Source organism: Aedes albopictus, chromosome 2 (assembly GCF_035046485.1).
Source record: "Aedes albopictus strain Foshan chromosome 2, AalbF5, whole genome shotgun sequence".
In the NCBI taxonomy this organism is placed as follows: Eukaryota; Metazoa; Arthropoda; class Insecta; order Diptera; family Culicidae; genus Aedes; species Aedes albopictus.
The window spans coordinates 451,269,266-451,295,136 of record NC_085137.1 but is presented as its reverse complement, the minus strand read 5'-3'; the positions used below and the strand labels follow the sequence as shown (position 1 = coordinate 451,295,136).

The following is a 25,871-nucleotide window of genomic DNA, read 5'->3' as shown; positions in this document are numbered from 1 at the left end:
TTTAACGTTAAGATAAAGTACCGTTAAGTATTTACAGCTATTCTAATTTCAGTAAAACTTCGGATTGGGCAGCATTACATTACCAAATTGGCTGACCTTCGGTAAAATTGCACTTAACTTTTGCAATCCTAACTTTTATCGAAATTGGAATATGTGTAGTGAAATCAGTGTAGTAATCCATAGGATGTTCTTAACCCATTTATGCCCAGTGATCTATTTATAGATCAGTAACTTATGCGATTTCCCTGGAGAAATGAAGCATGTTGGAAGAATACAGGGTGCGTGCGATATTTTTGCACTAAATCATATCGTAATCATAAAACACGTTTCAAAAAAAATCGACAATAGATCCATACTAAATGATTTTTTCGCGAACAATTGTGATAATTTCAATGATTTAGGAAGAAAAAAGTGGTCCTAATATCGATAACCTTTTTTGAACGATCCTGAGAACCGCTGCAAGTCCGTTTTAGTGTTGTTCTCTATAGTTTGGTCAACAATTGTGTTATTTTAGGTAAAACTAGAATATTTTTTGTACGAGGAGCTCCAATGGTATCATCGTTATGTGTGCCGTTCACAAAATATCCCATAAATTTGAAAAAGAGGTTTCTAGAAGACGAAAATGCGAACAACTTGAGTATAAATATATGGAGCAGCTGCATACTATCTGCATTTTCTCAGCTGTCAAGAACGCTATGAAGCTGATTTTTTCAGTGTAGTTGGGGGATTCTATAGGCTTGTTACCTACAAAAAACTACATCGCTGGAATGGAAGATAGCGGAGAAATAACTGGAAGAAGTCGGAAATTCTATTTTGAGCAATGATATTCTACTAGGGCTGCTCAAAGATTTATGAGAAAATTTAAAACTAAAATATCCTAAGTCTGACCACCTCAATTTGCTGTTTTAGACTGCCATAAGCTACAGCACAAATTTGAGCTGAATTGATAAGGTCTTAGGTATCGCTCGACTAGTCTGAAGTTTATATAGTAAAACTGGTACAAATATGTGCAGGAATGGCATAGTTTTAGTTTTCTGCCATTAGATGGCACTGGAAGCGTTCAATAACCCTTATTTTTAGTATTATTATAGGGAATTCCATGCGGAACATCTTTGTTGAAGACCGCTAAGTGATCCGATGCTTGCTAAAAAAAGTTGTACCCTAGACTTAGTGTATCGAAAAAACAACCAGTTTTTATTGATGCTATTCGATAATGTGTTAAAACCACCACGTCAAAATTATTTAAATCATACTTTTTGAAGCATATCTATATCATTACGTCTCGTGTATCATTATCGGGCTTTTACACATTACATTTTACTGATTTCGTCTTATTTACACAACAAATAGTAGAACCCGAAATGTTATTGGGCGCGCTAGTGTAAAACATAGGATCTGAAAATATTTTCTCATACCACCACGTTTTTGATTATTAATGGTTTTATATTTTTCACAGTTCACTAGAAATATGATGCATTTGATGATGTGGGATTTATATTTTTATTGCAACCCTTTGATGAAATATTCCTGTTTAAAGGTTAGTGCAAAATTACCGCACGCACCCTGTAGTGTCTTCATCAAAGTTGCTGAGGAGGCCACAGACCAATGGTACGTAATTTAGTACATACCTAATTCCTCCAGTATAGGCAGTAGTATGGGACAAACATCAAATTCTCGCTCCAGTCGACTTTTTTGATTCCATTTAGGTCCCTTATGAACTGTGCAAAATTTCAGCGCAATCGGTGAAACTATAATTTAGCGCAAGCGGTTTAAAGTTTTCAAAGGATTTACTATGGGAAAAGTTACACTTTCAGATAAAAAATCCTAGAGGTCGCCCCTTGTCTCCTTAATTCAAATCGATCAATGTTTCTTGTAGCAAAATCATTTATAAAACTTTCCTTCGAAGACCGCAAAACAATTGGATACTTGTGGAAAAAGTTATTGATTTATTACCAATTAGCGATCCAACGAACGGATTTTTGTTTTGTTTTATTAGCAGCACTGTAGCTGCTGCCTCGGCTGCTGCTGTTTCAGGGGGTGGTGATGCCTCCCGCCACCCCATGCGACAACGGCAGCAGCAGTGCTGCTGATAAAACAAAACAAAAAGCTATTCGTTGGATCACTAATCGGTAATAAATCAATAACTTTTTCCACATACATCCAATTGTTATGCGGTCTTCGAAGGAAAGTTTTATAAATGATTTTGCTACAAGAAGCATTGATCGATTTGAATTAAGGAGACAAGGGGCGACCTCTAGGATTTTTTTATCTGAAAGTGTAACTTTTCTCATAGTAAATCCTATGAAAACTTTGAACCGCTTGCGCTAAATTATAGTTTCACCGATTGCGTTGAAATTTTGCACAGATCATATGGGACCTAAATGGAATCGAAAAAGTCGACTGGAGCGAGGATTCATTTTTTCCATACAAGTGTGTCCCATACTAATAGGCAGCGCTAGTGATCATGAAACGTTTTGCTTTGATAGGCGTTATGTCAACAATCATATTGGCGGTATCCTCGAGCTCGTGTTGTGAACATCAAGGGTGGTGTTGCAGGGCTGTTACAGGTGGCGCGGATTTTGCGTTTTTCGCGGTTTTTGCGTTTCGCGCGGATTTCGCGCGGATTTCGCGCGTTTTTACTAATTTTGGCGCGGATTTTGCGGAAATGGTTTATAAATGTACTTACATCATACGTTTGGACACGGAGCTCAACACAATCAGAAAAACTGAACATTTTCAAATTAGAGTTATGGAATTTTGTGTTTGAGCAAAAACAATGTTTATAGTCAAATAGCGTGGAGTGCTAGATAAGTTGCATCACACTAGAAGCTCAATTTGTTAAAACTTAGAAGATCGTTTTCTGATTTCTTAATCAAACTCTTGAAGTCATTTCTGTCTTAACCCTGAGATCAGTTTTTGGCTAAAATTTTGGGTTTAATTTAAATTTTGGACGGAACTTACCTATAGAGCAATGCCTGACGTTCCAAAAAACACTGAATACTGGCAAGATTTCTAAAATTAGTGTTTCTGAAAGCTTTTTTTATGGAATTTACAAAAAGACGTCTATCGGAAATTTTGGAGAAAAATTTGGTTGAATTTTGTAGTCAAATGTAACAGAATCCCGTCAAGAAAACAGACTGTAGACTGTGGGTATCGTAAGAAATCAATCTGATAGAATCTGATTGGTTTTCTGACACAAAATGTCCGAAATTCCGTAAGAAAATACAGGTAAGACGCCCAGGAGATTCTTATGATTGCATTCTTAAATAGTTCCATAGAAAAAGCTTTTGAAAAACTTGGATAAAATATTAATCATAAGATATTTTAACCCCTTCGGGACAACTTTTTTCACCAACCTCGCCGCTGTAGAACACGTCAGCGAGGTGTAAATGACCCAACCGTCCTGAAAGGGTTAAGCGATATTTTTAAACATGCAGCATTGTTTTGATTGATTCTGGATGAGTTTTAAAATTACAGAATTGACGAAATTCCTAAAACAGTTATTAGTGGAACACCTGTCGAATCGATTATTTTTGACTAGAAGCACTAAAAATACGTAAACTTCTGTTGTAATGGTAAAATTATTCATTGAATTCCAATCGGAGCACTCGTTGAGATGGGAGGGGCATTGCGGGTACAGTAATTAAAGGTTTCTTGTTAGAGTTTTTGAAGGATTTTTTTTGCAGAATACTTGAAGAAATCGTTGAAGCTTTCGGAATCCTAAGACTGAGGACATTCTTGCTAATATCTTCACTGAATTTCCAAGGGTGTGGTGTGGCCAGAAACACTTATCATACATTTCTGATGAATTAATACTTTTCTGCATATGGTTTGCCTTAATGTTTAGAAAAGTTGCCAGATACCTATATTAAGGAAATGCTTCCTTTTTCATAAATATTTTTCTTAGGAATAAAATTTATTGGTGATGTAATCAATAAATTGCACTAGTAATTAGTCTATGCTAGTATTGCTCCTCGTATTACTGTGAAGATTCAACAAAATAAGTTTCTACAGAAAGTAATCCAAGGATTTTTTTTTGGTCTTTTGGGACTTAGGTCAAATTTCTTTTCAGGATTTCTACCATAATGTTGATTTAAATAAAACTGGGACTGCTTCAGGGAACAGGAACTTCCATTTTCGTAAAATAGTAGACACCCTGATTGATAAGCAATCAATGAACTATTGATCCGAAACTTTATATAGGGGAGACTGGGGAGACTTGATCCCTTTTTCTTAATTTGCCTGTAATTTAAAGAAAAAACACAAAACTAGATCCATTTTTCGTACAGAATGGCAGGTAAACATCTATTGCAAGTTTATACACAACAGAGGGACTTTAAATTATTGTTAAAGATTTCAAAACTGTGTTTTTATGGAGGCATATCTTATGATGTATTTTTCAAAAATGGGTCAAAATTGATCCCCTTTTGAGCACATGGTTAATTTAAAGGGAAAATAACTCCAGAAGTTTCTTATTCATTTTCTTTTCAAGTTTTCTTGCATTTTTGATGCATACGGTATATTTGAAATTATAAGATTTCCTTAAATTGTTAAGGATATACCGTATCTTGAAAATGGGGAAACGTGATCCCCCTTTTCATGGTTTGTACTAAAATATTATTGCGCGCAAACCCCAAAATTTTATTACCACCATTGGGTTTCCGCGCCGAAGTCCCAGCGCCAGATTCGGCGACAAAGAAAACTGTCAGCAGTCGCCGGACAGTTGGCAATCCTGATAATTGACGGCGGCCGCCCGGTAGTCATGGGAGTGGATTGTTGTCACGCAAATAGATCTTTTCGCTGAAAATGCATGTGTATTGAGTTATTGTTGACAGATTTTCTGCAGTGTTAGTGTGGAATTCAGCGATTTTCTGTATCGCGTAAGCCTTCGCTGGAAGAAAACGTCATGTTGTTCAGCGAAGCAAGGAAAATTTTCAGTGAAAAAAGCAATAATTATCTGACACGTTTTATCATTGGATATACTAGAATTCCGAGTAAATAGAGGCTTCCAAATAGAATTTTATTTTTCACATGTATAATGTGTGTGTGTAATCCTCGAGGGATCAAGTCTCCCCATGTCACTGTTGTATACACTAAGCTACATTAATTGAAATATTTATATAACAGCCTTATTTGGATAAATACGTTTGATAGTACTTTATTTATACTATGTGCTGTGAAATTTTGACACGATTTGGTTCAATTTTCACAAAGTTATTGAGATTTTCCGGAATCGCCTAAAAGATTTCTAGATTTCTGAAAGACTGAAAACAAACCACCAGCCATTAAAAAATAATGCAATACACAATTAAAATCAATTGTAGCCAAAACATTGTCGTCTGTCCAGATGTTGTTTTGGAAAAAATATGCTAGAAGAAAACTGTTTTTGATTCCGAGAAAATATGGGGGGAACAAGTCTCCTCAGTCTCCACTACCAATTAAAAAACTTGTCTGCTTGCAACATGTTTAAACTCTTGTTTGATGTAGAAGTTGTCACCTGAATTCATGGATTAGTAATGGTTAAAAATTGATTTACCAATAGAAAAGCTCTTCATCTGGAATGCAACATAAGTCATGAATAGTTCATTTTTTTGAATCGTCTGAAAAATTCTGCCTTTTTATGAGTTTGAGTCATCAAAACCACATGTTTTTGCACTGGCGCGGATTTGATGACCTCGGCGCGGATTTCAAATGGCTTGGCGCGGATTTCAAATGGATTGGCGCGGATTTTGCGGTTTCCAAAACGATACAGTAGTTCGATCTACCACTCACGGCGGTGGTATCGATTTTGCTCCTATTTGACGTTTGAGGCTAAAAACATATTTTCGTTTTCTTCAAAATATAGATTTTAGTTTCCAAATGGCCCAAAATTGTGCTCAGAATTGCGATATCTCTACTCGTTATTGAGTTATTGACTTTTTATTTCTGACTTAGAAGTAAATCGTAATACATGAACTGCCTAATTAAATATATTAAACATAGATGAACAATGAAAAATGCAATGCCACTTAATTGCATGGCTCATGATAGAGATACCACTGAATAGAATCCTTTATCAACCACCTTTCCAGAAACGATCTCAAAATCACCACAATAGCACACCTCAAGTATGCCACCGACGAGGACCTGCGGCAGGTGTGTGGCCTTTCACGACCCGAGATCCGCCGGTTACGGAAGTACTACGAAAAGTACTACCCGCATGGCTATTTGAACAAAATCAAACGGCTGCTGCAGACCCCGAAGAAGGACGACAATGGCGTGAGCAGCCCCACGTCCAATGTGGAACCGCTCAAAACGTGTCCCTCGCCGAGCAAGGTTCCCAACAACAAGCACATCATTCCGGCCGATGCAATCACGGTGAACAAACAGTTAGGAACGGGGGAGTTCGGCATTGTCCAGCAGGGCGTGTGGACTAACGGGACCGAACGGATTCAGGTGGCCATCAAGTGCCTCTGTCGGGAACGGATGCAGTCCAATCCGATGGAATTCCTCAAGGAGGCAGCCATAATGCACTCGATCGAGCACGAAAACATCGTGCGGTTGTACGGCGTGGTGCTAGATACGGAATCGTTGATGTTGGTCACCGAGCTGGCTCACCTGAGGTCTTTGCTGGAGTGCCTGAAAGACCCCGGGTTGAGGGTCAGTTTCTTAACGGTTCCGACGCTTTGCGAATTCGCTGCGCAAATTTGCAACGGAATGATGTATCTGGAGAACAAACGACTGATTCATAGAGACTTGGCAGCACGAAATATTTTAGTGTTTAGCAAAAACAAAGTGAAAATCTCCGATTTCGGGCTTTCGCGAGCGCTTGGAGTTGGTAAGGACTACTACCAGACGAACTTTAATGTGAATCTCAAACTTCCGATAGCATGGTGTGCTCCGGAGTGCATAAATTTCCTTCGGTTTACGAACGCTTCCGATGTATGGGCGTACGGAGTCTGTTTGTGGGAGATTTTTTCATACGGTTTCCAACCTTGGGCTGCCCTGACCGGCCACCAAATACTCGAAGCCATAGACGAACCAAACTATCAGCGGTTGGAAAAACCCGAGTGCTGTCCAAAAGAGTACTACTCGCTTATGTTAAAGTGTTGGCAACATGACGCCCTGAAGCGGCCCAAGTTCACGGAAATCTATCAACTGCTTCCGGATATGAAACCAGAGCAGTTGAAAACTATTGTTTCCTTCAGTGAACCCAAGAAGGACCATCTCCTGTACCGGCAAGGGGAAATCATAACCGTACTGGACAAGAGTACGAACTCTCCGTATTGGAAAGGTGTGCTTAACTCGGGCAAGACCGGTCTGTTCAATCCGGTCAACACGGTTGCCTACCTGGATAGTCTTCCATCGTCCATCAATCGGGATAGCTTCAGCAGGACGTCGAACGAGCGAACCAGCAAGCGTAAAATCCGAACGGACATGATCTCCCGACCGCAGAACGATCTGAAACACACGGGCCACGTGGGAATCGACGGAGCGTACTTTGGCGACGTTGCGTTTCTTGCCAGCCCACAGAATGTGAGTTCTTCGTAAAAGTGTTACATTCGCATGTCTGAGTAATATCTTTCTTTTCTATAGCTCCCCCGTCAGATAGTGACCCCCTACAAACCATCGGAAGACCTGGAACAAACGCCGCTTCTACTACCGCCCACTCCAACCAGTCCGGACTCGATACAGACCGCCAGTGGGTATTTCTCCGAAACGCTGCAAACCGGCCACCAGAACTTTGTCAACGCGGGTGAAAACCACGATCGTTCGACCGTGGACAGTGGATTGGCCAGTGCGTTCGATTTCCGAAACAGTGGCTTCAAGGATAGCAATCCGTTCATAAACGTGGACGTCAATGGAGACTCCGGGGCGCACAATCAGGCTAAGGTATGTACGGTTGATACATCTGATACTGTAAAGTTCCTTTTGGTTCGGGCTGAAGGATTGAACGAATTGGAGAAATCTAGTTCTACAGTTGATGACAAAACTTGAACTTTTCTTATGATTTTCGAACAAATCATGAGGCTCTACACGGAAAATAGCATTGCAATGCAGTGATTTCAGAGAATTTAAAGTTATAAAGACCCGCATACCGCGTTTCTCTAAATTATTTATTTGCTAAGCTCCGAGAAATTGTAAGATAGACAATATTAAATAATTCTTTCCAACATTCTCCAGGAGCCGAGATCCTCGGACAATCAGGACCCCCACGAGTACCACGAAATCTCCGACGACGACATCCCCACGGAGAAGGTGTTCGACCACGGTACCTCCCTGCTGGACGAGATGGAGTACATGTTCAAATCGATATCGACTGCCACCGAGCAGCAGCATCACCACCAACAGCAGCAATCTCAGCCACCCCTGTCGCCGGATGTGGAAAACACCAACAAACGGAACGAACTGGCCGAACTGTCTTCCAAGCTGAACCGTAAAAACAGCTCCAGCTCCGGAACGGTCAGCAATAAAGGCGGTCAGTATCGTTAAACTTTCCCTTTTTTTTTGGCTCACACATTTTATCGCGTTCATTCGAGAATATCGATTGAGAGTTCTAACTGCTTTCATTCCTGCCGCGGTTATTCACAGGAGGCAAATCGAAAAAGAAAACCAGCACCGTGAAACCGATCTCCATGAAGGACGAAAAGCTGCTGAACCAAGCCATCGAAATTGCCAACGAAATCAGCGCAAAGTAAGTATGGGCAGTAATTTGGATGACTGTTTAATTGAAACACGCCAAAAATCGTTCCAGCAACGGTCTTATAATACTTAGATTGTTGCAAAAAAGTTCACATTGTTTAAACGAATTATTCCTTTATCACCAAAAAGTTTCGTTTCTATGAGGCTTTGTTCTTGAGATATGAGTTTCGATGTCGAAGCTTATAAGGCATATCTGTACTTTTTAAACAAAAAATGGTCATACCGTGACCGCGCCTAATTCCAATCAGCTCCTAATTCCGTTCACACGAATCAAAACACCGAGTATTAGCCGAAATTGTCGCAAATCTTTAGCGAATTGATTTTTGTAATTTTCAATAAGTATGTCCTCGCCAGAATATAATCAAAAAGTTAAAGGGTTTCTTGTGTATTAATGTGAAAATACATTAAATGCCATTAATTATCCAATCGGCCGCCATTCTACTTTTTTTCTTTTGCGGACCTGTGAATTGCATCAATTTATACATTTAATGTATTTTCACTGAAATATTAACAAAATCAATCAAAATAGCACCAAAGCAGAACAATAAAGTACATATTTTTATAAATTTAACATCAAATCAACTTTTCGAAGAAGACTCCTGATGCTAGAAATGAAAAAGGCACATGACCGGAATTAGGATACTACAGGTTGTACTTGCTCCTAATTCCAATCATCATATAAATCCAAAGAAAACTATGAAAAAATCTGCAATACAATCGAAACAACCAACTCCAGCATCAGACAAGGCTCCCTGACGATTGATGTTTGGTTCATATCATTAATTGGTAACCCCAGCTAGCAAGCATAAATTGTGTGTAGGTGTCGTAGGTTTAAAATTTATAGATGACGTCAAACCCGACATAAACCTATCATTGACCTGTTTTTATTTTGGTCTCCAAACCCAACATAGACCCAACAGTTATGCGATGTGGGCCCAACATTGGTCCAAAATTCGATAAAATTTGACCCGACTTTGACGCGACATTCGACACTGTTTCAGTCTGGTGGAATTTTGTAGTTTTCCCAGAAAGCTCTCAAAAACGCAACAACATTAAAACAATCCAATGTTATTACTTCAAATTATTGTTGAACTAACATGTTTTGATAAGTAAATAAATGTATTTCGACATATAAAATATAAGTATAACTATAACAACCTATGATAATATGATTATTTTGCCAACTTGATAATTACTTGGAGTGACCGGAATTAGGAACACAAGTGAACGGAATTAGGATCATACTGATTGGAATAAGGAACAACTTATTTTAAATAGCGGCCATTTTCAAAATAAGTGGAGTGCTTGCAACTTTGATTATATTTTTCTAGCAGTATAGAGACATAATGAAACAGCGTTGCACAATTACAGTCACTAAATGCAGAGCATGTATTTTCTACAGCTATTAGACTTAGTTCATCGCCTTAAGTGAACGGAATTAGGTACAGTCACGGTAATTGACGACCGAAAAAAGTCCATCTTCCAGGTACTTCTAGAGACTAAAGCTTCGAGGGTTGACTTTCCAAAGGTTATATTTTCAAACATTTTAAGAGTTCGAACATAGTTCTTCCAAAATTTCTTTACGGTAAAAACATTCGTGGAAAATTTTTTGCAGTTTTTTTGTTTGTGTTTTCACTAAAATATTAATTTTTTCAATGGTTCGTTCTTGAGTTATGATATTTTTTTTTCAAAGTTGGTGGTGTCTAGGTATATGAAAACCAAAAAAAAAAAAAATTTGTCCGAGGAAAACAAAAAAACACAATTTTTTTCTGCTTACATTTTATCTATAAAACATTTCTGAACAAAAAAGTCGCACCCTAAGCGAGCAAAACTTCTACTCACATTCAATTATATGAAAAATTCATATCATTCAATTTCCGTTTCCCCATCTCCCGCATCGTTCCGCGAACCAGATCAATGACCGATCTGGTATCGGACTCGAGCCAGCAGACGTCCAGTCCGAAGCGCAAATTTAGCTTCCGCTTTCCGCACATCCACGGCGTAGTTGGGGGCGGTAGTGGTGGAAGCGGTGGCAGTGCCGGCAGCAGCCACCACCACTCGTCCGGTTCGGGATCGATGGGCCTGGGCGGGGGCAGTGGTGGCGGTGGCGGAGGTGGTTCGGCCGGTGGTAGCCGGGGTGGCAGCGGATCCGATAAGGACCACCTGGCGTCGTCGTCATCGTCCGGTCATCATCACCTGTCCGGTACGCTGTCGAGTGCGTACCGCGAGAGGCGAAACTTTTCCGAGGAGGCCAAGAATGTGCCCGATTTGCACGTGAGTACACCATTTTCGTTTAGGATTTATTAGTTCTCTATAGAGTTTAGTGTTAGGCATGTTATAAATCATACGGTGCAGCAACTAAACTGATGGTATTCAATCGGCTTCATTCAGGAACAATGCTAGATGCATGTTAGGAAGAGGAAAACACATATTCAAATTCACACTTTATTAGGTATCAAAAAATCGAGTGGACCATGGATCGAATCATCGTTTTAATATTTGATGCATTTTTAAAAGGTTATTTAAACTAATCCTTAGTTCAAAATATTACGTCTATAGTTAGCAGTAGTGATAATACAGTAGTATATTCCCAAATCTTGGCGGAAAAATACTAAAAGTTTTTTTAGTGGGTTTTGCGTCGTATGAAGACGCAGACTTTCAGATCCATCAATTCAGAAATCAATATTTTTTTCTTCTGAAACGTTTAGAACGCATTATCTATCATAACATCTTATGAGATGAACCAGCCGAGGGCTGAAAATCTTGATAATAAAGAAAAATAATAATAATAATAATCATTACATCTGTGATGTTAATTTGGCTAACATACCTCTTTATGTGAACCATCATGCCTACCCGTAAGTCCACTTACGCTTACTCTAGGATGACGCTTACAAATAGTATGTTTTTTTTATATTGTCAAAACATTTACTCAAAAGCAATCTTGCTTGGGTGTTTTCTTAGATATCGAGGGTGTTTTTGATAACGGGCCGTACACAAATTACGTCACGCTTTTAGGGGGAAGGGGGGTTTTGCATAACGTGACGACCCATATAAAACAATAGGTCTCATACAAAAAGTGTGACATAGGGGGGAGGGGGGGGGGGGGGGTGGTTTGAAAATGATCGATTTTGTCGTGACATAATTTGTGTTTTACCCCTAATATGCCTTTCGATACCGCATTTGAATCTGCACGAAAACATTGTAAATATATCTACATACAATAATTATCAATTGCATTCCTCAACTTGCTTTTTTTCTCGACATTACGTCAAGCAGAGATTAGGAAATTGAGTGTTTGTTGATGTCCTCAAGAGGGAGTCTTGCCATCACTTCAGTGGTTTTCCCACTTATGGTTTTGCCGATGACTACCTTGCATTGAAAGTATGTGCATCAGCTTCCTTTACCGTGTGAGGAATTAGCATTAGTTAAAATTCACAAATATAAAAAGCTCCCTTTTTGACTACAGTCTGGCAGATAGAACTATCAGAGCCAATCAAACTTGACAGTTCGAGAAAGCTTGATTATGAGGGAAGTGTTGACTCATTTGAAGTAGAAACATCTAATTTTTATTTCAGATCAATTGAGTGCAGAGAATGAAATTATCGATCACAATCGCGATCATTGAAAACTCGCTCACACGCATTATCGGCGAAAAAAGACGTGCGATAAATTCCGATCCGGATTTCTCCCGAGAATGTGTTCTCGCTCGTCCCGCGGCGCTGAAAATGGATTATCACCAGCAATGAAAAGCCGACTGGTTTACTCTCTGATCTTTGTTCGCCTTTCCGTTTCACCGTCGCCACCAAAGGTAGCTTTTATGCATCAAATTTCTTCCCCCTTCCGAGCAGCTTGTGTGGCCGCGTGGTTATGGTGCGCGCTAAGAAACATTTTTGTGGAGGGTCTTGGTTCGAATCCCGTTGGCGGCACAATTTTTGTTATTTGCCTCCTGATAATTATCGCGATAACCAGCAAGGCGATAAAGTTGAATAGCGAAAATGGCAAGAGCGATTTTCAGTTTTCGGCTAGGTATCTTTGATCGTGGACAACAGCAGCAACCGATAAACATTTCTCGCTGGAAAAAGAATCGTTAAATTGATCGGTTGATCGGAAATCGCCAATTTTCGTCTCAATTTGCTGATAATTTCATTCCCTGATTGAGTGCCGACTTCACTAGATGCGAAAAAGTGGATATTTACATTGTAAAAACACCAAGACTGTCGAATGCTTGAACTTTTTCAAGTGTTGCCAGTATTTTTGATTAGGTATTCCAGTTGCCAGTTTTCAGGGTTTTCTATTCGCCAGACTGTAAATATAATGACAGTACATTCGATCTTATGCAAAGCGCTCTTCAAGTAGATGAGAATTGTGGTATGATCAATAAGGCCTCTCAGTTAATTAGACTAAAATATACACACTTATCGGCTACTAGAGGAAACTTCTGTGAAACGTACACGGAGAAACGAAAATACCTAAATTTGAGTTCATTCCATCCAACTTCAAGGTTGCGTGCAGGAAGCCAATTTTAAGTTGATGGAGTCGATGTTGAGATAGGTAGTTTGCATTTAAGCGTACACGGCCAAAGTACCTAGAGTTGAAGTTTTTTTTTTTACTCTACCGTTAAAATTACTCAACTTTCAGTACTATGTCACTAACTCAATTTTGGCTTCCCGTATCGAACTCTCAAAGTTGATTAGTTTTGCTTTTCATTCTTTGACAACAATGAAAAGAGCGAATGAAAGAAGATGCAAAAAAGAACTCAAAAGTGAGTTTAAAAATACTCAATTTTGGGTTCTCTTGTTTTTCAGTGTAAATCAACATACACCTCGTAGATTCCACTTGGTTAATTAGTAGAAAGTTAGGACGAAAGAGTTCCTGTAGCAAGTAGTCTTACAATTCGTGCTAATTCTTCATATAGCATATTTTCCACGAAACACCCTTCTCGGGTAGAGTGGAGAAAAAAAATCTGGAGTATTTCAAGCGGCATCGTAGGTTACCTATGTTACACTGTTTACAGATTTGAAAGAATGGTAGTAATTCATTGCCCAGTTCGCCATTGCCGCTGTAAATATTTCTCGTGATACCACAGACAAACAGACGTAGCACTCACAACAGGCAAATTGTGTAGCAGTGTGCGTATTGGGCATTGGCAAATGTCAAACCACAATCCATCATGGCGAACAGTGTCTCGCGCGGTTATACCAACAGGTGGCGGCGTGTTCAGAAAAAAGACATCGGGCAAAAAGTTTGAATGAATGTTTCCTAAAAGTTAGGTCTGTTTGTCTGTGGTGATACTCTGAGCGTACAGTTGATGCTGGCTGTTGATCCTGCCTATTTTGAATCACACAGACTGGTACATCATGCTCCTCAGAATAGCAGTCATCAGAATCATCTTCTGCCTTCAGATGGTGAATCTCTGATCTCGAAACATGTCCAGTTCTGTACAGTGATTCATCGTTGGCATAAATTTTATGATTGATCTCGAATTTCGAATCAGTGACGTATGCGATAAATGACTCTCAATGCACGTCCCTGCTTAAATTCCCTGAGTTCCTCGGATGTCTCTATCCCTGTTTGGATTCTAAACCTGATTCCTCCATGAAGAAAAACGATCTTCTTTCCTGAACCACCAATCATTCGCCTCGCCCTTTTAGTGATGGTGAATTTTCATTAGAAATTCCTTCTCGGACACTCTTTCATGGCGAGCTCATGTTTTTATTCGTGTTAGAATCCACCTGAATGGATCGACCATCACTAGAAAATTTCAGTTCCCAGTTTTAGAGCTCGATCGTCGATTGTTGGTTCTGTCTATGCTGGGACTTCTACTGGATGAAGAGTATCTCCGATTCCTTCGGCTTTCTCGATGTATTCTACTTCTATTTTTTATCACTTTCACTAGCTGAATAAATAATATCTGTTTCTGATACTGTCTATGTCCTCTTGTTTGAGCATCCGGGCTACTTGATCTTTTTGGGTTGATTTTTGATCTTAAATATACACGACCTTCTATGGCTCGGACTTCTCCTCTCCTATCATGTTTTCTTCCTGAAAGTCTTTCTAAATGATCTCTATCCTCCCGATAACGGCGACGATCATCCTCCGGACTACCTCATTTAGCGTTTTCCCACGTTTATATTGTCCTAATTCTGCTCTACTGTTTCTAAACTTTTCATCTACCTACTTTGTATCCTGTGCGCTTCTCATGTTCTCTAAAAGTGCTCTGCCTTCCTGTGTCTCTTAACTACCTTTCCGGCCATTGAATACAACGAAATCTTTAATTTGATTACTGTTTCTCCGGACTCGATCCTTTTCAGAACTCCAATACAAGTTCGGATTGATTTTCATGATCCTTCTCTTTTCCTCTTTTTTAATTTATTCATCTTTGCCTGCTCCTTAATGTCATGCTCTTCTTTCACTCTATTTTTACTCTAATTTCCTTTCTCTTTCTAATTTTGCTCCTGTTCTTTCCTTTCTTGATCGGCTTTACCTTCCTCCTCTTGCTCATGATCGTTTTTTGATTGATCACTTTTATCTTTCCCTGTCTTTTTTTGTTCTGCCTTATCTTTTTGTTACTCTGGATTTTGAATATTTCACTATCCGGATTTCTGGTTTTGAATTTATGCTTTTTGAACATTGGCTGAATACGGCTGCAAAGACCCTCTTTCACGCTGAAGACGACCTTACAGTTGAGTTCGAAATATGTATCGGTCAAAGGATGAATCATCTATACTTGTTTTATATTTCCCGACGTTTCGGTATTGTTTATTAGGCCTTTTTCAAGGGTAAAACTGTCTTTCTTTTTCCGTTACATTGACTGAGTCAATAGGAAGCAATCAGTGAAGTACTAGATTGAAAGTAGTGAGCTGGATTTTTGTATGGTGAGATGATCAGTTCTCCGATTCTGCAATAAAATGGTGCAAACAGCTTGGGTTATATGATTTTTTGTCTAATTTGATGCTGTTTGAGCAAAAGTTTGGGTAAATGTGTTGTTGTATTATTTATTTCTTGCAACTTCAACAACACAGTTATCCAAACTTTTGCTCAAACAGCATCAAATTAGGCAAGGAATCATATAACCCACGCTGTTTGCACCATTTAATTGCAAAAACGGAGAGCTGATCATCTCACCATACAAAAATCCAGCTCACTACTTTCAATCTAGTACTTCACTGATTGCTTCCTATAGGGCACGTTCGGTGTAGTACTAGATTTGTAGTAATGAGCTGAATTTTTGTATGGTGAGAAGGTCAATTCTCCGTTTCTGCAATGAAATGGTTCAAAAAGCGTGGGTATTATGATTCCTTGCCTAATTTGATGCTGTTTGAGCAAAACTTTGGGTAACTGTGTTGTTGTTTACTCCATTTCTTGCAACATAAACAATACAGTTACCCAAAGTTTTGCTCAAACAGCATCAAATTAGACGAGGAATCATAATACTCACGCTTTTTGAACCATTTCATTGCAGAAACGGAGAACTGACCTTCTCACCATACTAAAATTCAGCTCATTACTACAAATCTAGTACTACACCGAACGTGCCCCATTATAACGAAAAACGACAGACATATTATATTAACCTTGATAAAGGCCAAATAAACAAGGCCAAAACGTCAGGAAACACAAAACAAGTAGTTTTGAATGTCCCAAGACCAAGACGGTCAGTGAAAATAATCAACACAAGTCCAGTTGAAATTCACGTAACGAACAGTAAAATCAACCTTTCCCTTTGCTGGCGGCTTATCAGCTTAAATAATGTGCTTTTTGTAGTGGATTTTTTAGATTCCATTGTATTCCCAGTGAACTTCTGTCATTCTCACCACGACTGATATCCAGTTTCGGGTTCGCTTTACCAGCTCGTTTATGGGGTTCCGTCTACTCCACATTCAAGTAATATTACCGAACTTGGCCAAAAAATTTGAGGGCCCAGCAGCCTCGGGTTTTCCCAGGTGTTATACTGGCGACTTAGGTATGTTTCCAATGCCATTTCAGAACTTCTTAGCAGACAGTGCTACTGTTCTGCTTGTCCCCGGGTTGACTACGGCCGTTTTTCTTCCCGGAACCTTTCAATTCCCGAGTTGACTACAGATTCCTGCTTTAGCTTATTTGCCTCGAACTTCAACATTCCCGGGTTTAGCGCGTAAAGCTTTTTTTGTTTGTCTTTCTATTTACGATTTAAGAGCTACATATACCGGTTGCGTGTGGCAGCATCTACCTCTGCCCTTCCATCTTGGAGTTTTGGATTTTTATACCACTGTAGCCGGTTCTTCACCCATGATGTGGCTAGGGATTTACAAGAATAGTACAGGTTTTCAGTCGCTTTTTATCGATACCGCTCAGTTTGATTCGTGAGGGAGTTAAGGGAGTTTCACGATGTTTCAGTGCGGTTTCAAGGTGTTTCAGGAAGTTTCAGGAAACAGTCCCAATGATCCATCCCGTGCTAAATAATGGGTCTTATCATGAGAAGCCTTGGAACTGTCTGTAAATTTGTCCATGATCTTATTTCGAACCGTCTAAATGGGTTTCCTTAAGATGAAATATTCAATAACCATTTGTTCTAATTATACTGTATTTATAGCATCTATTGGATAGCAGTTAAGGTGTCTAGATCTATAGGTACAATTAACAACGCGTAGACTTTACAACACTCAAAGAAACATAAAATTTCAAGTGATGCGACGGCAGATTTACTTGAACATATAGCAAGGGGTCTCCAGTTAGCCTACTGGTTAAGGTTATGGATCGCCAATCAGGAGACGGCAGGTCCAATCCCGTTCCGGTCGGGAAAATTTTCTCGACTCCCTGGGCATAGAGTATCATTGTACTTGCCTCACAATATCCGAATCAATGCAATGGCAGGCAAAGAAAGCCCTTCAATTAATAACTGTGGAAGTGCTCAAAGAACACTAAGTTGAAGCGGGGCAGGCCAAGTCCCAGTGGGGACGTCGAGCCATAAAGAAGAAGAAGAAGAAGCAAGGCACTCGTCAAAGCTTAAATCAGTGAAAAAATGTTGAATTACTGCCGGGTATCCATTTTTTACGTGATGCTGTAAACCAAAATCATTCAGGGTTCTCTGTTAGATACCAAAAGCAACGAATTATTCCTAAATTAGGAAATTGCTGTGCCGTATGTTTCATAAAACAAATAGTTAATACCATCTAAGATCATTAGTAAACTGGAACACGCTAGTCATTCATCATTGTAGTATATCATTTAGCGTAAAACATTTCTCACATCCAGTAGCTTTCATTACCATCACAATTATTAAAAAATAGTTTATAACCAATAATGCTTTGGTATTATTTATATCGTATATTTGTTTTCCTTTCTTGGTAAAATTTTACGTACGTTCAAATAACTTCCCACTCGAACTTTAAAAAAAATCTCTCACTGATCTCATTCCTTAATTTGCTTCGTTTCGTATTTCGTACTGTTCACGAAAAACCCACCTGGTTTACTCATGATTTTCCCCTCATTTTTACTAACCCATTACTAACAAATAAACATTACATATTCGATCAATCGTTCCTGTTTGGTTGCTGTGTTTGCAATATGTGTTGTATAACTTATTTGTTTCGAATTTTTGTTTTCAATTTCATCACACGATTGTTGTCACCTTCGCTAAACTATTACATGATCTGACATCACATATCACTCTCCACTATCAATGTTCGATCAATGGCCAAACCAAATCATCACCATACAGTTTGATGATTATGAATTCGATGCCATCGATTTGTAATCCACATCTACTACATAAGCATCATACTCACTCAGCCTGCATCATATCTTAACCACCAGAAAAGAACAACAAATGAAAAATTTTACTAACTTGTTTTTTGTACTGTGCTCTTTTTGTGTATACTACTCCCACTTCTGAAATGATTGTAATAAATATACGTAATACTCAATTTTGCCATCAACAATACACAAACACTCTCAAAAAACACACACTTTTTACTTCAATTTTCATTCGGTACATTTTTTGTATGATTTGACCATTATACGATTTGAAAATCTGGTTCTCTGGTAACAACGAAATCAGCGCTACCGTTCGCTCACCGGTATCGAAAGCTACCGAAACAACGACATCCGTATTCCGCTCTTCGATAAAGAATCAGCGGATTTCTGTTTCGAGAAGAGTCGGGAGCTTTTGAGCAAACCGTTCGGTTTGGACATATCGACTGCAACCCTGGATGGGCGCCATTTTGACAAGAAGACACGTGACTTGATTGGGGAAAACCTGATGGATATCGAGAAGACCTTGAATGCGCTGAACTTGGACTTCCTACAGACGTACCAAGAGCTAGAGAAGGCCGACTCGGCTGAGACACTTTTCGGGGAGAGCTATGGAAGTGGAACTCCGTATAGGAAGAGTCCTCCGGCTAGTTCTTTAATGAGGGGTTCATCACTGGAGAGCGGTACGAAGATAAGCTCAGTGCTCAGTGAGAAAGGGGGCGGGGGGAGTGGTGGCTCATCAGTGACGGGGAAGAGTCCGCCGACAAAGAAGCAATACGAGATGAATTTATTTTCCGAGTTGAACGGCAGTGGAGGTAACGTTCGCTCGCCGAAAGGTATCCCCATTAGGGATTTTAAATTCCGTCAGTCGATCGACTCGCGGTGTAAGGATCGATCGGATTATTACAATCTTAAAAATGAATATTTGTCTGATTTGACGAGAAAGCAGCAAACTCAAGTGCTGTCTTCGTCACCGGTTAAAAAGACTGCAAATTCGAGCAATCAATCGATCAATCAGTTGTACCAGATATACAATACTCCAATGCAGAGCAGGAAGTTTGATGATCCTAGCTTAATAGTTAGCGCTGTTAGTCAGAATCGACAGCGATCTTTGTCTTTCACTGAAAATTATGAGTTGAAATCACCTGCTTCGATAGAAGCTCAACTGCTTAACATCTGCCAACCGAAACAGATTCAGCAAGCACAGAGTCAACCGAAACCTGTGCCGCGAAAGGTGTTAGCATACAAACCGAAAAGTATTCGTGCTAGGAATCTACGTAGACTTAGCTATAACCCGATCAGTATGATCGAGAGTTCGTCTTCCAGTAGCGAAAGTGAACTGGATCGAAACCACGCCCAATCGGAGTGTGACATTCGATCGAAGCTCAGTTCTCGACGTAGACGACAATACATGCAAAGACGGTCGAACAGTAACAGTGCCAGTAGTCAGGACAAGCTATACGGATCGAACGCTAGCATTAAGAGTGCTCCTCAATATAACTACAACAGCGATCGGCAGTACTACAACTACCCTTACAACTACACAGACTACGCCGACAATGACGATGACGAGAACATCTACGACTTTGGTCGAACACCTCCACCTCCACCGCCTCCGGCCAAGTACGCCAATGATCCTCCTCCGACAACCTACTCCAACAAAACCCTGGAGCGGGACTATCTTTTCTCGGAGTTTGATGTATCCAAGCTGACCGGCAAGAGTCCAACCACCCAAAGCTACTTCGGCGCCCAGCAAGGCTCCACCAACGTGCAGACACTCCAGAAGCAATCGTCCACCGGCAGCGGTGGTCTTCCGGCTCAAATCCCGGCTTCGGTGGCGGCGGTTGCCCAACCCCAGCCCCAACCGGGATTCCAATGGCCGGAGAAGATCCACGGTGCCGTTGTCAAGCACAACGACATGCTGTGGCGACAGAAACAGCTCTTCGGCGGTTCGGTCGGTTCGGGCCTGGTGGCACCACCCGGTACTTTGGTGGGTGGCGGTGGAGGTGCAGGTGCAGGCGGTGCGGCGAAGGATAACCGATACTCAAGCGAGACGTCCTCCACGGAGACGGACTCGGTTGATTTTCGGCGGGAGTTTGTACCGATGATGCCGCCGAGTCCGGCACCGTGAGGGTGCCGGAAAGCAGACGACGTTCGGATCGTTTGATAGGGATGAGGACCGTAGTCGAAGATGGTTAGGTGACATTTGTTTAAGTTTTTTGTCGGGCAAGTTGAAGATTTGGTTAGACCTCTTATGTGTTACCCACGTCCGTCCAAAGTTATCGGAAATTATTCCAGTGAAAAAGTAAGAGTTTCCCAATGATTGTCAGTTATTACAAGTGAAGTAAATAGTTTTTGTTTAATGATTTTTCAGTGCAGTATTTGATAATTTTGATATTTTTTTTCATCTGTAAAAGATTGTCGTTTGGTTACCTTACTTTTAACCTGTTCAACGACCCTTAAACTTGTAATTGTAAAGAGTTAAAGGACATAGTTGCTGGAATACAAAAATGGCACCGAATAAGTAGTTGAAAACTGATTTGTTGTGGTTTTTCAGTCTTGACAAAATCAAAATGCTGTTATTTTATTTTGTCCAACGTTTCGCTCCGTTTGGGACCCTCCGAGAGGAATTCTAAAGAAAATCTCAGGAGAAATACCCTAGAAGAAATTCTTGAAAGAACCTCAGAAGGAATTCTAAAAAAAAATTGCGTAGTTCTTCAGGGGTTGATCAAATCCAACAACTCTATATCATCATATATGATTTGGCTTGAACATACTAAACATTTTAAAGCAAAATTTATCAAATACTGCACTATGGCTTCCCTTTTTTAAAATTTTGATACGAATGGCAAATAACAGAAATGACTAAGAACGTATCGACAGTTAAAGAATGAAATTGAAACTGTGAAACAAACTGAAATTTTAACACTCACATAGATGCATATTTATTGTAAAATTTAGGGTTGGTTTGAAGAAAGAAGAACACGAAAAAAAAAATCAGAGAAAAGAATAACCACTAACTGCTGCAGGGTCATAAACTATACTTAATGTAACAAATGTTGAAAGCGAATACTACACTCAATGAAAATACAAACCTACACAGACACACTTATCCGCGCAGTTTAACTAGAGTTCTATCTAATGAAGCAAACAATCGACATTATATTGACAAACAGGACAAACAGGAACAACCATAGTCTGGATAGCTCTTCTTTCAGTTCTGCAACCATTAAAGTGAGATTCAAAAATCAATCAGAACAAATTCGATCGCACAAATGCGCACAAAGCTATGTACTCGAAAAAAAACGGACGCAATAGGCCACGAACGAACAACGCACGCGTTCACTACATACACAAAAACACTGGGACAAATCTATATTTACAATTCAAAACAATAGCTGAATGAATTCTGGTAGTGGGTTTTGTACAACCAAAGACTATAATTTTTGTTTCTTTGCGCAGTAATAGATACGTAAACTTAAAAAAGTTGTCAACGTTTAGCAATCGTTCGTTGCTCAGTAAGTTTGTAGGATTTCTTTAGTGAACTATTTTCACTTACACTCACACAAAACCAACGGTGATAGTGCTTAGCAATTTTCAGGATGATTCGTCTCTTCGCCAAGCAATCAAAGGGTTAAGTAGAAAATGGTTCAACACAAAACAGCATGCTCTTATGACGTTCGCGCATTGATGGTTAGGCTTTGACATTTAGGTTTTTATTCTGCGGTGTTGAATGCGTGCAATAAACGCATACGGTTGTTCCAAGTTGAAAATGGATTCTTCCTCTTAAACACTCAGAAATAAAAAATAAACTTTACTCTCACTCTCTGATGTTTCGAATCGAAACTCAAATCTAGCGCACCGCGAGGCAAGAAAAAAAAATAACAAAACAAAATGTTCAGGAATTTGTTTCAAAACATTGTAGAAAGCAAAAAAGGATCGACTCAATCAGTTAGATACGAAACTGGCTAAAAGTGATATTTAAACATAAACAAGAATACGACAACAAAAACAAAGCGTTTAAACGAGGGAGATCAACACTATGGTATTAAATATGATTACTATTGTAACTATCGATCAAAACTTAACTACTATTGTATCGAATAATGGTGGAAAATGCAAGTTATTGAAAGACGGGTATTTCGTTTCGATTGTTACCAGAGCCGGAGCCTTTTTCTTTGAGGATTTGATTGCAACTGTAGACATAAAGACTGTCTTCGAAGAAATCTGGGATATTAAAAACAATATTGAGTCAGATTTTTTTCAATCTTGCATCGATAACCCCTTGTCAGATTGTGATGAAATCATGTCAACCTAAGCATTACACTTTTAGTTCCAGTCAACGCTTCATCAATTTTTAACCACTAAAAAGTGGCATGTTTATCAATGACTCTAAATTATTTTTCGAATACAGTCTTTACTTGTTGTTGTTGGAATTCAAAATTGATATTCGATACCTTACTAAGTTCACTTTATGAGTATCTATTATCCAATAAAGTGAAACTAGAGTTTATTTCTTAATTTTCTGTTACGTTTGCATTAATATTTTCGTTAGCTTCTTACCGTTACGCTTTTCATTGATCCGTCAACTAACCCACACTAACCTAACAGATGAAAGAAAGGATACATTAGCTTTCAGTTACTTTTGAACTTTGTTTAGGCTTAAGTTTTTATTTTAGTTCTATATTAATTTTACGTTCATACTTTGGTTTCGACTTAATCCTTGCTCTCCTTGGCCTCTAACCCGAAAAATAAACAAACACATGAAACACTGAACCTTCGCTGCTGAACGCGCGCTTTGATTTGGCTCCCTGTACTCCTGTCCTGCACTCCTATTCCTATTCCGCCTCTCCTCCTGTCCCCGGGAAAATTCTTCTCATATTACAGAGTACTATCACGGAAGAACATCGTCAGGCCTACAATAGCCTGGTAGAGAACCCCCATGGAGGAGGCAGTTTCCCGCCTGACTTGAAGTGCTTCACCGCGTCTACACTGCCCCGTTCTAGATTCAACACTGGCAGTTCCTTTGCATCCTCTACGGGCAGCTTCCGTTTCAAGGAAATCGACCTGACAACCCCTCCTTCGCACCCTGCGCCAAAATCTCCGGGGCCATGTAGCGGAGACAACAACCAAGGAGACGAGTCCAACCCTCTGCGCATGCTGCGAAGTAAGAACTTCCCAGTAATTCGACCACGTCTCAAAATTCAAACCCAGAACAGCGTCGAGGAACATCTCGTATCGCTTGATGACAAAGATGGACCTTGCGAGAGCCCCAGTTATCTGACTAATCCGGAGTACACTTACAACAACGCAGCTGCGGGCGGTGTAGATGTCGAACAGGACTCATCGACTTCTTCCAATCCTATTCCTCTACCGCCTCGCGATCGCAACAAGGTCATCGCTGCCAATCCGAAAAGGCACGTCCGAAAGCATCCGCTGATCATCCCCGCTTCAGGACTGCAGCGAACTCTCAGCAAAGTCACCCAGATTACTCCGGTAGAGGAGAAAACCGACGTATTCATTGTGCCAACAGACGATTCCGTCAATCTCGATTCCAACAACGTACTCCAAAAATCGTCTTCCGATTCCTCCAAGCTTAACGAAATCGGACATTCCTACGTCAACAACAACAACAATCAATTGTTGCATCAGAAATCTTACGCTAAGGACTTTGCCGAGAACAACTTCCCCAGTGTGAAACCCCTGACAACGCTTCCGGCAACCATCCCGGCCACAAGTACAATTCTCACGAGGCGCCGCATCGAACGAGATGCCGCCAATCGCCAGTCTCTTCCTCGGGATCCAACCTACGAAAATCTAGACATCTACCAAACCCACCAATTCAACAACAACAATTACAATGTCGACACTGCATCCCTACACTGCGAATCCATCCTGGAGAACGATTCGGACAAGGTGGCCGACCTGTCGTCTCCTTCGTCTTCGATAGACGTGGTGGACAGCTTCACAAGTGCCTTGTACGACATCGAGAACAAGAAGTCGACCAAACTGGTTGACGACGTCCTCCGCAATGTCGACACAATGGTCGACACGAAAACAGTCGACAAAAAGGGCCTACTGCGATCGCCACCGCCTCCGGCAGGACCAGCACCTACTCTCAACGCGGCCATGGTGGAATCTTTTAGCAGCACTCTGTCTCGACCTGCACCACCGCCTCCACCGGTAGCGGTTATTGCGTCGGCGGGAGGAACGGTTACGGCAGTACCAGCGGTAGCAGTCGACGAAATCGACGGTATGCCAACTTCGCCGGCATCCGTCTCGGAAGGCGACCTGAAGAAATCGCTGAACTACGTCAGCTGCGAAGATCTGCTGGAGTTCGCAGAGAAGCCGAAAGGGCGAGCCCGCGGGCTGGAGTCCGATGAAGTGCGCATCATGTCCAAGGTGCTCGGGAAGAACGTAAGTACCTATGTTCATATTGACTATTTCATTTATTTAGGTTAGGTAGTAAAACTTCTTTAGATTACACTGAGTCCGCAATTCTACGTCACCCACTGTAAGTCGTTGCTACTTGTTTTTTTTTTTGAGGAAATTTGCTATCAAACACTTGGTGGTTCCTTGGACTGTGTGGGGTGGAGAGATCGACCCACTGAAACCTCAATCTTTGTCTTCCTCACATTCGAGATACGCCCGTACAAATATGACGTTGAGAAGGTCTTTTTGGTAAGCGTTCCACCAGCTACCGCTTTGAGTTGTCCTCTCTCCCCTTAGACTCTAGAACATTGAGTTCTAGACTTAGAGCATTGAGTTCTGATTCAGTACTACATAGACTCTCCGTTTGACTCAAGCTCTTGGAAGAGGAGGGGGGTCTACACAGCTTGCTGTTGGCCAACTCACTATATTCACTGTAGTTCAAGTACGATTCGGGAGACCGTGGAAGGTCTGGTAGGTCTGTAATCTCTCTTTCCGTCTGTAATCCTTTCAACAATGCGTCCGAGGTGATATATTTACCGCATATCTCTTGCATACTCGAACATTCTTTCACGAGGCGGGCATATTCGAAAGCACGTGCTCCGCGATCCCCTTACAGTTTATGCCAACATCCTGATAACAACACCGGCCTACCGTAGCTTACCGATTTTCGCGGTGTGGACGATAGTTGGTTCTCTCAGCAGCTGATGCAGCTCGTGGTTCATTCGCCTTCTCCAAGTCCCGTCTTCCAACAGCACCCCACCGTGCGCAACACCTTCCGTTCGAAAACTCCAAGGGCGCGTTGGTGTTCTGCACGTAGGGCCCATAGAGGACTTTACCGGTCTAATAAGCGTTTTATAGATAGTTAACTTCGTGTGACGGCGAACTTTGTTCGATCGTAGAATTCTGCGAAGTCCAAAGTAAGCTCGATTTCTTTAATGCGTACAATGCGCCTCTGAATTTCTTTGCTGGTGTCATTGTCGGCGGTCACCAGTGAGCCCAAATACAAGAATACTTCAACCGCC

General features: G+C 40.5%; 2 protein-coding genes across 3 annotated transcripts in view; both read left to right on the top strand.

Annotated features, from left to right (window-relative positions):
* Positions 1-25,871, top strand: part of LOC109398403 (uncharacterized) — a 698,553-nt gene that overhangs the window by 503,251 nt on the left and 169,431 nt on the right. The gene's annotated exons all lie outside the window — the stretch shown is intronic.
* Positions 1-25,871, top strand: part of LOC109622112 (activated Cdc42 kinase-like) — a 30,325-nt gene that overhangs the window by 767 nt on the left and 3,687 nt on the right. The window contains exons 2-7 of one of the 2 annotated variants that reach the window (XM_062853885.1): positions 6,072-7,515; positions 7,576-7,872; positions 8,164-8,458; positions 8,572-8,674; positions 10,596-10,956; positions 23,305-24,834. In XM_062853885.1, the coding sequence (XP_062709869.1) occupies positions 6,072-7,515; positions 7,576-7,872; positions 8,164-8,458; positions 8,572-8,674; positions 10,596-10,956; positions 23,305-24,834 (4,030 nt within the window). Of the gene's footprint in view, positions 1-6,071; positions 7,516-7,575; positions 7,873-8,163; positions 8,459-8,571; positions 8,675-10,595; positions 10,957-18,724; positions 21,708-23,304; positions 24,835-25,871 lie in introns of those variants that run through there. The other variant, XM_062853884.1, reaches the window with a different exon arrangement.